General features: G+C 49.3%; 1 protein-coding gene across 9 annotated transcripts in view; it reads left to right on the forward strand.

The window, feature by feature from the left end:
• Positions 1 to 13,158, forward strand: part of UVRAG (UV radiation resistance associated) — a 300,947-nt gene that overhangs the window by 235,771 nt on the left and 52,018 nt on the right. For all 9 annotated transcript variants that reach the window (XM_068266640.1, XM_068266642.1, XM_068266636.1 and 6 more), the window contains 3 exons: positions 5,253 to 5,358; positions 11,525 to 11,651; positions 13,023 to 13,107. In XM_068266640.1, coding sequence (XP_068122741.1) covers positions 5,253 to 5,358; positions 11,525 to 11,651; positions 13,023 to 13,107 — 318 coding nt within the window. The remainder of the gene's footprint in view (positions 1 to 5,252; positions 5,359 to 11,524; positions 11,652 to 13,022; positions 13,108 to 13,158) is intronic.

The following is a 13,158-nucleotide window of genomic DNA, read 5'->3' on the forward strand; positions in this document are numbered from 1 at the left end:
TTTAACCGTACGTTCTGCTAGACTGTACTTCCTTTTTATATGACATAATCTTCAGTGAAGTTATCTATAAGTAGTATGGATCTATTCTCCTATCTGCCACTACAGCAATAAGCTATGAGGGTGGGAGGCTCCGAGCTTGTTTGTCAGCTGGCTATTATGCAGACTTCTTTCACACCTGGTAAGAATGTGATTCCTCTGTGTCTAGACAGCCCTTCTGAAAAGTGCTAACAAACCCCTCTCACGCAATACACCGGACATGAATTGCCTGAGATTACAATTTATCATGTCTGATGGCAACTTTGCATGTTTGAATTCAACAACGGCACAACGATGGTTGTTTTGATCGGTTTGTTAGCAGAGGCTCAACTCTGAGGACTCGTAAGTACGTAACGTCAACTTTTAAATGACTTAAAGCTCGTACACACATCCAACAAAAGCGCACTACTAACTTGACGACATGACAGACCGCACAACAAAGCAATTGCGTGACTTTACTATGCACCACCATAAACTGAGTGACCAACTCTATTGCATACCGCGCACCGAAGTATAACGATGGACTACACAATATGGCTGCATTCAAACGCCTTGTACACATACGGCCAGCTGCTCCATATAAGCCCAACGACTGTGAGTCAATCTGCTGGTCAGATCGGGCAAATGCCTGTTATCAGCCTCTTATCTAGTCGTTTGTCATGTGTATGCATGTCCAGCAGGCTGGATAGTGGAATGGTTAAAGAGGAACTCCAGTGAAAATAATGTAATAAAAAAAGTGCTTAATTTTTACAATAATTATGTATAAATGATTTAGTCGGTTTTTGGCCATTGTAAAATCTTTTAAATCCCTGATTTACATTCTGACATTTATTACATGGTGACATTTTTACTGTTGGCAGGTGATGTAGCTGCTGCTTGCTGTTTTGGCAGTTGGAAACAGCTGTAAACAGCTATTTCCCACAATGCAACAAGGTTCACAGACAGGAAACTGCCAGGAGTACCACGGTCCTCAGAGCTTTTTGTGGGAGGGGTTTCACTACAATATCGTCATACAGCGCCCCCTGATAGTCTGTTTGTGAAAAGGAATAGATTTCTCATGTAAAAGGGGTATCAGCTACTGATTGGGATAAAGTTCAATTCTTGGTCGGAGTTTCTCTTTAAGGGCTCTGCCTCTGACACAGGAGACCAGGGTTTGAATCTCTGCTCTTCCTGTTCAGTAAGGAGACTTTGGACAAGACTTCAACACTGCTAATGCCTATAGAGCGCGTCCCTAGTAGCTGCAGCTCTGGCGCTTTGAGTCTGCCAGGAGAAAAGCGCAATATAAAAGTCCTGTGTCTTGTCTTGTGTCAGCAGGCCAAGTTTGGATGATGGTTGGGCGGAAACGTTGCACGTGTGTATAAGCCGTAACGCAGATTATCGTCTGCACGGAGCCACTGGCACCTCCAGAGACTACACACACCGGCCAGCGGTGTGACTGTGTGACATTCTACATTGCAGTGCACAACTGAGCATTGTTCACAATAAGCTTACATTTTACAGGAAATGTCACATAATGCAGATAGCACAGAAAATTCCACTTACGTAGTCTTACATGTTTCATGTCCCTTACCCAGAATTCTCAATGGGGGTTTCCGAACCTGAAGCGAAATAAAACTTATGATATAAGAAAAGTCTTTTTATTTTCAGTTTACCGGTATATAGCCCTTTGTATTATAACATTGCGTCCTCCTGTGATATTTGCAGTTAGAAACCACACTCTGGCCCATACGCAATTAACTTTTTCATCTGAATTTTCTCCTACCGTATTTCCCCGAAAATAAGACACTGGCCTCAATTCACTAAGCTTATCTCCTGTCTTTAATAACTCTTCTAGAGTGGTCACCATGGTGATAAGGCATGTAGTATTCTGGAAACCTTTTACCTCAGGCAAACCTAAAGTTAACTCTTCTGTCTTTATGTTAACTCTTTAATCCTTAAAATAACTCCAGAGTTAGACAGGCTGTTCATTAACTGCGTGTGAAAATAACTACAGAGGAGGTAAATTAACTACAGAGGAGGTAACGTAAGGAATGAAGAGATAAGATAACTCTCTCACTGTGTGGAGGTAAGTTTTCTCTTGCCTTATTATCTCCAGCATGATCTTAGTGAATTGAGGCCACTGTCTTATATTAATTTTTGCTCTAAAAGATATTATTTTCAGAGGCTGTCTTATTTTTTTGGGCAAACACCGGTAGTTTTCCTATACAAAATGTACATACTGTATGCCATGTGCAACATACACAGAGCTTGTGGTTTGCAGATATTGGCTCTCAATTACAAGAAATTGATTCTGCTGATCATGTGGGTAAGAGTTTATTTCTTGTAGGCAGAGAACTCTGTCAGTCTCCCCAGAGCTATGATAGGATAAGCTGTGTGTCCTGGGAAGAGGTGAAGTGCTGCTGATGCTTATCATCACAACAGATCAGGGGGGCTGGCTCCAACAAAAACACAAATTGCCTGACACATATATAGGACTGTGTAGAACTCACATTATACTGCTGCTCTCCTGTATCCAGGCTTTGTATTCTATGGATACCATTGTTATGCAGTTATGCAGATGACACACAACTGTATCTGTCCTTCAAGCCTGGCACCCAAGACCCATCAGCATCCATAAATGCGTGTCTAGTGGATTTACAAAATTGGATGAACACCAGCTGGCTGAGGCTGAACTCTGACAAAACAGAAGTGTTGGTGGTAGGTGGTCCACACATGATGGATAAAGTTCAAAACGTTCACCACCTCAAACTAGCAATTGGGGGAGATACTGTACAGTATAAAGACTCTGTGCGAAACCTTGGGGTGATCCTGGATGGAAATCTAAAACTCAGACAGCAGGTATCAGCTGTCGTCAAGTCTTCCTTCTTCCATCTAAGAAATATAGCGAAAATAAAACACCTTATCCCAGCTGAAGACCTACCTGCCCTGGTTCACGCATTTGTATCCTCCCGCCTAGACTACTGCAACGCCCTGTTAATCGGATCTACAGATAAGGTTCTGCGCCCCTTACAGCTAGTACAGAATGCTGCAGCCAGACTCCTAGCCAATGCCCCCGGCAGCTCACACATCACCCCAGTACTGCAAACTCTTCACTGGTTGCCAGTGAAAATGGAGAATCAATTTTAAGATCTGCCTGCTGACATTCAAGGCTCTACACCACATGGGACCCAAATACATAGCGGATCTATTGGAACTTTATGCCCCTCCACGCACCCTCCGCTCTGCCAACAAGATGAAGCTGGTTATTCCCAGGATACACTTAACATTTGGTGCTCGGGCCTTTTCCTATGCAGCCCCTACTCTATGGAACTCACTTCCACAATCAGTACGAGAGGCTCCTTCTCTGGACAGCTTTAAAAAAAAGGCTAAAAACTCACCTCTTTTCCCTAGCCTTTGAGACTGCATAATGCAGGGTCACAGCGCTTTGAGTCCCCAGGGAGAAAAGCGCTATATAAATATTATTGTTATTGTTGTTATTGTTTGTATTCAGCGTGACTTGCTGGTGTCATGTGGGCTTCTAGCTAGGGCTTAAATTCGGAGGATGTCTTACATTCTAAGCATTCTTGAAATTCCTGCTAAGTTTTATTCTCAGGGGATGTCTTACTTTAGGGCAAACATGGTAGGTGATATTTTCTGAAATTGTAGTAAGACACTTTTTAAATCACCAGCAAGCAAAAAAATACTTTAAATAATTTTGATAGTATCTTTGCACCTAATTGCTGATACTCTTCCAATTGCAAAGCGCTTACAATTTTAAATTGAAGATAAAAAATTATCTCCTTGGAGAAAACTCAGAAAAAACGTTAATTGCATATGGGCCTCTGTCTTTTAAGCTATAAAACAAAGCAGAAATTCCTTTCCTGCAGTAAGACCTTATCTCAAACTGTCTGTTGGCTGTTAAAGAGAAACTGTCAAGTAAATCATAACATTTAAAACACATACAAATAAAAAGTACATTTCTTCCAGAATAAAATGCGCCCTAAATTACTTTTCTCCTATGTTGCTGTCACTTACAGTATGTAGTAGAAATCTGACATTACCGACAGGTTTTGTGTTTGTCCATCTCTTCATGGGGGATTCTCAGCATGGCCTTTATTTTTTAAAAAGACATTCCCTGACAAGGTTTTATAGAAAGATGCTGATTAGCCTTCCTGCTCGCTGCACACTTTTTTTGGCAGTTGGATGGAGCAACTGCCATTCACTAGGTGCTTTTAAAAATAAAGAAAACCCTGAGAACCCCCCTATGATAAAATGGACTAGTCCAAAATGTGTTGATAATGTCAGATTTCTACTACTTGCTGTAAGTGACAGCAACATAGGAGAAAAGTAACTTATGGCTCATTTAACTCCGGAAGAAACATACTTCTTATTTGTATTTATTAACATGTATCTTAAATTTTAAGATCTTCGTGACAGAGGTCCTTTAAGTGCTTCAGAAAGCAGGACTGTATTCAACCCAAGTTGAGTCGACTAGCTCAGAGAAGCTCTTTTGCATAGATAACTGAATTTTTTTTAAAGGATACCAGAACCGAAAAGCTCTGGTAAAAATGCTGATCATGCGACGCTTGGTTTAGTGGAGCGCACATGCAGCACGGAGGAGACGGAGGGGGTCAGTGCTTCTGAGCCGCTAACTATGCGCCAGCCAGAAGCAAAGAGGGAAGGACATACTGCGCACACAGGGCGCAGTATGTCCAAGGCAAAGGTCACCAAAGTCGCCGGACATCGGCATGTAAACAGTAAGAACGGCGGCAGACGGAGGGGGCCAGGAGGAGCGGCCGCTGTGTGCTTTATACCCCCTACACACTGCAGCTATCATTTTTTTACCAGAGCCTTTCGGTTCTAGAATCCTTTAAGTCTTCCTGTACTGGAAAACAATATGAGACTCTCTTCTTTGCTACTAATCTATTTCTTAGCTGTACTACACATACAATTCGTTCTCTCATTAGTGTATTTTCACTTCAGGTTTGCATTATATATCTCCTGCTTTTTTATTGAGGGCGACTTTAATCAGATCTACAGTCCTCCTTTTGCACATTTGGAAAAGTTTTTTGACATAGTTTCGGTTTGTCTTGTGTGTCCGGGTTCTCTGCCAAGTGAGCATAGCAGAGCGGCGCACAAAGCTGATACACAACGCACAGAGAGGAGAATAAATATGTAATCGCTGCATTCTGGCGGCCGTCCTCTTCCCATAATTCACATTGCTCTGCCCCTTCCAGGCTGCACCGGGCCCAGTGCGCGATCAAGCAGACCCAAGTGACTGTTCAGAAAATTGGACGGGAGATTGAAGAGAAATTACGTCTGTCTTCATCAAGCAACAACTTGGTAAGCATTATTTTCTACGTTTTATTATTGGACTTTGTTTAGGGGGGGGGGGGGGGGGGGGGCGGGGGGAAACAGGTTTTTTTGTTTTTTTGTTTTTTTTTTGTGTTTAAGTCCAACTCAGGCCAGAACTGTTATTTTAGTTTTGGATGTAGAAGAATAGCTTTAGGAAGAGGAGTAAACTTCCCCTGGAATGATGGAGACATCAGTGCATTTATTTTTAGTTTGCAGGATTGTGAAAGTGTACAATCTATCAGTTATGTATTGGAGGGGAACAGGAAATGTTGGCGATGGAGGGTCTGGGAAAGTTTAGGCGCTGCCATAGGCACCCATTGCAGCTATGGGCGATATTTGGGCGTTTGATTGGCCCGATTAAAATAGTGGGCACCTGGGCCACCTGTTATGCATACCGTATCTACAAATAACGGCTATTCTATAGCAGCAATTAGTATGGGCACCTATTGCTGCACCCAAACTTACCCGGCATGCGATATTTATTGGGGGGGGATTTGCAGTGAAGGCGGTGCATATATTGATGGGTTTGCATTGGGAGGCAGATAATGTATGGGTTGGTGGTTGGTTAGGCATCAGTGGGAGGTCAGTTAGGGTTAGACATCACAGGGGTAGGGGGTGCAGTTAGGGTTAGGCATTGCAGGGGTAGGGGGTGCAGTTAGGGTTAGGCATCGCAGGGGTAGGGGGTGCAGTTAGGGTTAGGCACCGCAGGGGTAGTGGGTGCAGTTGGGGTTAGGCATCGCAGGGGCAGGGGGTGCAGTTAGGGTTAGGCATTGCAGGGGCAGGGGGTGCAGTCAGGGTTAGGCTTTGCAGGGGTAGGGGGTGCAGTTAGGGTTAGACATCGCAGGGGTAGGGGGTGCAGTCAGGGTTAGGCATCGCAGGGGTAGGGGGTGCAGTTAGGGTTAGGCATCGCAGGGGTAGGGGGTGCAGTTAGGGTTAGACATCGCAGGGGTAGGGGGTGCAGTTAGGGTTAGACATCGCAGGGGTAGGGGGTGCAGTTAGGGTTAGGCATCGCAGGGGTCGGGGGTGCAGTTAGGGTTAGGCATTGCAGGGGTAGGGGGTGCAGTTAGGGTTAGGCATTGCAGGGGTAGGGGGTGCAGTTAGGGTTAGGCATCGCAGGGGTCAGGGGTGCAATTAGGGTTAGGCATTGCAGGGGTAGGGGGTGCAGTTAGGGTTAGGCATTGCAGGGGTCGGGGGTGCAGTTAGGGTTAGGCATTGCAGGGGTAGGGGGTGCAGTTAGGGTTAGGCATTGCAGGGGTCGGGGGTGCAGTCAGGGTTAGGCATTGCAGGGGTAGGGGGTGCAGTCGGGGTTAGGCATCGCAGGGGCAGGGGGTGCAGTCAGGGTTAGGCATTGCAGGGGCAGGGGGTGCAGTCAGGGTTAGGCATTGCAGGGGTAGGGGGTGCAGTTAGGGTTAGGCATCGCAGAGGCAGGGGGTGCAGTTAGGGTTAGGCATCGCAGGGGTCAGGGGTGCAGTTAGGGTTAGGTATTGCAGGGGTAGGGGCTGCAGTTAGGGTTAGGCATTGCAGGGGTAGGGGGTGCAGTTAGGGTTAGGCATTGCAGGGGCAGGGGGTGCAGTTAGGGTTAGGCATCGCAGGGGTCAGGGGTGCAGTTAGGGTTAGGCATTGCAGGGGTAGGGGGTGCAGTTAGGGTTAGGTATTGCAGGGGTAGGGGGTGCAGTTAGGGTTAGGCATTGCAGGGGCAGGGGGTGCAGTTAGGGTTAGGCATTGCAGGGGTAGGGGGTGCAGTTAGGGTTAGGTATTGCAGGGGTCGGGGGTGCAGTTAGGGTTAGGTATTGCAGGGGTCAGGGGTGCAGTTAGGGTTAGGCATTGCAGGGGTAGGGGGTGCAGTTAGGGTTAGGTATTGCAGGGGTGGGGGGTGCAGTTAGGGTTAGGCATTGCAGGGGCAGGGGGTGCAGTTAGGGTTAGGCATCGCAGGGGTCGGGGGTGCAGTCAGGGTTAGGCATTGCAGGGGTAGGGGGTGCAGTTAGGGTTAGGCATTGCAGGGGTAGGGGGTGCAGTTGGGGTTAGGCATTGCAGGGGCAGGGGTGCAGTTAGGGTTAGGCATTGCAGGGGCAGGGGGTGCAGTTAGGGTTAGGCATTGCAGGGGCAGGGGGTGCAGTCAGGGTTAGGCATTGCAGGGGCAGGGGGTGCAGTCAGGGTTAGGCATTGCAGGGGTAGGGGGTGCAGTTAGGGTTAGGCATCGCAGGGGTCGGGGGTGCAGTTAGCGTTAGGCATTGCAGGGGTAGGGGGTGCAGTTAGGGTTAGGCATCGCAGGGGTAGGGGGTGCAGTTAGGGTTAGGCACCGCAGGGGTAGGGGGTGCAGTTGGGGTTAGGCATCGCAGGGGCAGGGGGTGCAGTCAGGGTTAGGCATTGCAGGGGTAGGGGGTGCAGTTGGGGTTAGGCATCGCAGGGGGTGCAGTCAGGGTTAGGCATTGCAGGGGCAGGGGGTGCAGTCAGGGTTAGGCATTGCAGGGGGTGCAGTTAGGGTTAGGCATCGCAGGGGTCAGGGGTGCAGTTAGGGTTAGGCATTGCAGGGGTAGGGGGTGCAGTAAGGGTTAGGTATTGCAGGGGTAGGGGCTGCAGTTAGGGTTAGGCATTGCAGGGGTAGGGGGTGCAGTTAGGGTTAGGCATTGCAGGGGCAGGGGGTGCAGTTAGGGTTAGGCATCGCAGGGGTCAGGGGTGCAGTTAGGGTTAGGTATTGCAGGGGTAGGGGCTGCAGTTAGGGTTAGGTATTGCAGGGGTCGGGGGTGCAGTTAGGGTTAGGTATTGCAGGGGTCAGGGGTGCAGTTAGGGTTAGGCATTGCAGGGGTAGGGGGTGCAGTTGGGGTTAGGTATTGCAGGGGTGGGGGGTGCAGTTAGGGTTAGGCATTGCAGGGGCAGGGGGTGCAGTTAGGGTTAGGGTTAGGCATCGCAGGGGTCGGGGGTGCAGTCAGGGTTAGGCATTGCAGGGGTAGGGGGTGCAGTTAGGGTTAGGCATTGCAGGGGTAGGGGGTGCAGTTAGGGTTAGACATCGCAGGGGTAGGGGGTGCAGTTAGGGTTAGGCATCGCAGGGGTAGGGGGTGCAGTTAGGGTTAGGCATCGCAGGGGTAGGGGGTGCAGTTAGGGTTAGGCATCGCAGGGGTAGGGGGTGCAGTTAGGGTTAGGCATCGCAGGGGTAGGGGGTGCAGTTAGGGTTAGGCATCGCAGGGGTCGGGGGTGCAGTTAGCGTTAGGCATTGCAGGGGTAGGGGGTGCAGTTAGGGTTAGGCATTGCAGGGGTAGGGGGTGCAGTTAGGGTTAGGCATTGCAGGGGTAGGGGGTGCAGTTAGGGTTAGGCATCGCAGGGGTAGGGGGTGCAGTTAGGGTTAGGCATCGCAGGGGTCAGGGGTGCAATTAGGGTTAGGCATTGCAGGGGTAGGGGGTGCAGTTAGGGTTAGGCATTGCAGGGGTAGGGGGTGCAGTTAGGGTTAGGCATTGCAGGGGTCGGGGGTGCAGTTAGGGTTAGGCATTGCAGGGGTCGGGGGTGCAGTTAGGGTTAGGCATCGCAGGGGTAGGGGGTGCAGTTAGGGTTAGGCATCGCAGGGGTCAGGGGTGCAGTTAGGGGTAGGCATTGCAGGGGTAGGGGGTGCAGTTCAGTGTTCTCCCCAGAATTTTTTTCCAGCCGGGTGGCATGAAAAAGTAGCCGGGTGGGTTGCAACCAGGGGAAAGCAGGGCCGGCAACTCTGCTTACAGCATAGGACATCCCTGTACCCCCTATTACGTCCTCTGCACCCCCTATCATGGCCCATGCATTCCTGCACCCCCTATCACATCACATTCATCGCTGCACCCCCTATCACGTCCCATGCATTACTGCAATCCCTATCACCATGCGTCCCTTCACCCCCATTACTCTCACCTAATACTTTACTGCAGCTCCACCTATCTCCCAATAGACAACTCAAACAATACTATTACCTTATAACATAGGTTATTGCACTCAGACACATTTCATACAATACTGTACCACTATCACATTCCACATATTACTGCACTTCAGTATGCTCCCTTACATCACCCGCCCCACTCCACATGATTGCACCGACCTACAGCTTATTAGTGATCCCATCCCATCACCCTACATTACAGCACATACATTGCAGCATTACTACAACCATTCTATTTATAAATACACAACCATTCTATGATTATTACACCCTGCAGTATAGGGTACCCCTCTGCCCTGATCCAGTATGCTTGCACTTTAACACCGCTTCCTCCCCTTAACCATACCGCCCAACTTTTTGAGATGAGGAAGAGGGACACTTAAGCCATGCCCCTGCCACACCACCATCACAACCCTATTCATGCATACCATAAAGATTTCATAAGAAAAATATGTTGTTTTATAATTCAAACCACCCTGGTCCTTTTTATCCTGGTTCATTTTCCTTCATGGTAACATTTTACTATTAGTGATATATCAATTTAAAGGATGGGAATAAAATTTACAGTCAAACACATTTTTAGTGGAGAGAGATATATATAGATAGATAAATATATTTACATAGAAAGAGGGACGAATGAGGAGGAGAGAGGGACAGGGGGACAGGGCTCCCAAAGAGGCACAGGTGGGAGCTATGCCTTAACATTTCCCAATGTCACCCCCTCCCCCTGCTCACCCCATTGGCAGCCGCGAGGATGAGCTGAATGGCCTCCTTGAAGTAGTAGGTGCTTGTCCACGGCACCGTCCTGCCGCTCTGCTGGAACACTGTGACCCACTTCCTCAGCCCGCTGGTGCCCGGCTTCTGATCGCAGTACGGCGTCACGCTGAGTGTCTTCACAGCCATGATGGCTGCGAGGAGTATACACGTGCTGCAGGCAGCCCAGGGGAGCCACTGGCCAGGCCACTGTACGGACGGGAGGGTGGGTGAGAGTACTGGAGGGGACCGGAGGATGTGCTCCCTAGTTCCGGTTGCGCTTCCTGCCTGTAGAGTTCTGTTTCGATCTTCAGATCGCTGCCGCAGGGATATGGGAGAGAAGTGATGTGCTGCTGCAGTAATGCGCTATAATGATGCAGCGCAGCCGGAACTAGGGAGCACATCCTCCGGTCCCCTCCAGTACTCTCACCCACCCTCCCGTCCGTACAGTGGCCTGGCCAGTGGCTCCCCTGGGCTGCCTGCAGCACGTGTATACTCCTCGCAGCCATCATGGCTGTGAAGACACTCAGCGTGACGCCGTACTGCGATCAGAAGCCGGGCATCAGCGGGCTGAGGAAGTGGGTCACAGTGTTCCAGCAGAGCGGCAAGACGGTGCCGTGGACAAGCGCTACTACTTCAAGGAGGCTGCCGCTGCTCTTAATATGACAACTCTACAGGCGCCAGGAGGGCAGCGCAGCCGGAACTAGGGATTGCAATTCAGAGGGAGACCCGCTCTATGCGAGCAGACAGCAGCGCACATGAGCATGTGATGCGGGCGGGCCTTGGAGCACCCGGGCGGGGTTTCAAAACAGCCGGGCGGCCCGCCCACTTAATAGGTCCTGGGGAGAACACTGCAGTTAGGGTTAGGCATTGCAGGGGTAGGGGGTGCAGTTAGGGTTAGGCATTGCAGGGGTCGGGGGTGCAGTTAGGGTTAGGCATTGCAGGGGTAGGGGGTGCAGTTAGGGTTAGGTATCGCTGGGGGGAAGGGGGATCAGTTAGCATTAGGCATCGGAAGAGCTGGTCCATTAGGGTTACAAGTGGGTGGGCAGGGGCGGTGGTTTGGGTAAGGCATCATCAGGGGAAGGGGTTATGGCAAAGCATCTTGGTGCGGCGGGGGGGTTAGACTTTGGCATCAGTAGAGGTAGGGTTTGTGGGAGAATAGGGTTAGGTTTAGCTATAGCAAAATATTGGTAATATCGGAAGTGTCTCTGTCCCTCCCAGGAAATGGAATTCCCCCCCCCCCCCTCCCCTGGAGTATTTTCATCGGTCCACTAGTCAGTAAACAGTTTTGATAAAATGATTAGGTCGGTCGGACTGCAATATTGAGTGATGTATGGACACCTTAATACTGGGGTGGAAGATCCCCAAAAAGAATCTAGGCTATACTAAAAATCTACAAGTAAACCTTTCTACAAGGGATAATTTCTGCTAGTAGGGGCTCTTCCTATGTGACTATGATAAAACGTATGTGTTCATTCTGTTCATCATTGCTTTCTGCAGAAGAAAGAGAGCGAGTGTTTGCGGCTGAAGATATTGGTGCTCCAGGACGAGCTGGAGAGGCAGAAGAAAGCGCTGGGCCGAGAGGTGGAGCTTCTGCACAAGGAACGTAATGCGCTGAATGTGAGACGTAAGTGATGTCTGTTCACAGGAGGATTCTGGGACACCTAAAGGAGTCCTCTACCTATCAATTACTGCAGCATGTCTGTGGATACAGTTTTTCACTTGCTGCTAATATGGATTGCTGTAAAATGTTTTTACCATTTGAGACGCTGGGAGGGTCTCTTGAGCGAACACTGCCATTCCAGCGCAGGAGAATTGGGCGCAGAAGTAAGTAACTTCAGAGCCGTCAGAAGACTGAGATGAAGTTACTTATAAAACACTATAATTCGGCCTCCAGCAATTGCCTGAAGCCAAATTATTTCATTCCCTACCATCCATGGCTGCCTGGAGGAGGAATAGTCTTTAACATCAATAGGAATTTGTGCAGGAGCAGGATAAGCCGTACAGGATGTCTCCTGCACCAATTCCTCTCGTACGCCGCTTGAGGCCTCTCAGCCTCTCGTCGCCCGAAATCCTGGCCAAGTCCCGCATGCTTGGCCAGGTGCGCTCCCTACTCTGGGAGCATTCTGTGCCGCGCAGTAGTACCATGGAGATGGTAGAATTGACCAATCAAAACTGAATGAGTGTACACACCCGTAGGCTAGATTGTCATTATTATTTAGTATTTATATAGCGCCGACATCTTCTGCAGCGCTGTACAGAGTATATATTATCACTAACTATCCCTCGGAGGAGCTCACAATCTAATCCCTACCATAGTCACATGTCTAGTTATGTATCATGTAGTGCATGTATCATAATCTTGGGCCAATTTGAGGGAAAGCCTTTGAACTTATCTGTATGTTTTTGGGATGTGGAAGGAAACTGGGTGCCCGGAGGAAACCCACGCAGACATGGGGAGACCATACAGATAGTGCCCTGGCTGGGTTTCAAACCTAGGACCCAGCGCTGCAAGGCGAGACTGCTAACCACTACGCCACCGTGCTGCCCACCTGAAGACTTTTTGCCAAGCTCTGTCGCCACTGTGCAGAGGGGCAGAAGGACGACAAGCACATGCGACAAAGTGGTTTCCAGCAGGGGGTGGGGAGAGTGGTGAGAACAAAGGCAACATGCGGTACTCGGTCTCGTGGTGCGCTGACTGTACTCACCCGTCAGTATCAGCACGACCTGCTGTTTATCATTCGTTCCCTGTGATTTTGCCGTCCCGTGGATATGGGCCTTTAGTGAGTGACCACTGATGTGATATTACAATCTGGACCTGACTGGTGGGGAGGGCACTCTCATACGGCAGAATACCCAAACCATGTGTGATTATAACAGGGCGTTTTATTTCCCCCAGGCACCGTGGGAAAGCCATATTGCCATTCATATGTGACTGGAGACTGAGGTCAGTACAGGGTCACTTTACATTTTGTTTATACATTTTTTCTCTTTACAGATAACAAGTTTAATGTGCAGCACGAGAAGTTGCAGAAGAAGAGCGAATCGCTTAATGAGCTCAGGAAAGAATGTACCGCAAAAAGGTAAGGCGGAGCTTATGCATCTCCGCGGGACAGACTCCACCCTCCAGCAGC

This window comes from Hyperolius riggenbachi, chromosome 2 (assembly GCF_040937935.1).
Source record: "Hyperolius riggenbachi isolate aHypRig1 chromosome 2, aHypRig1.pri, whole genome shotgun sequence".
Taxonomy (NCBI): domain Eukaryota; kingdom Metazoa; phylum Chordata; class Amphibia; order Anura; family Hyperoliidae; genus Hyperolius; species Hyperolius riggenbachi.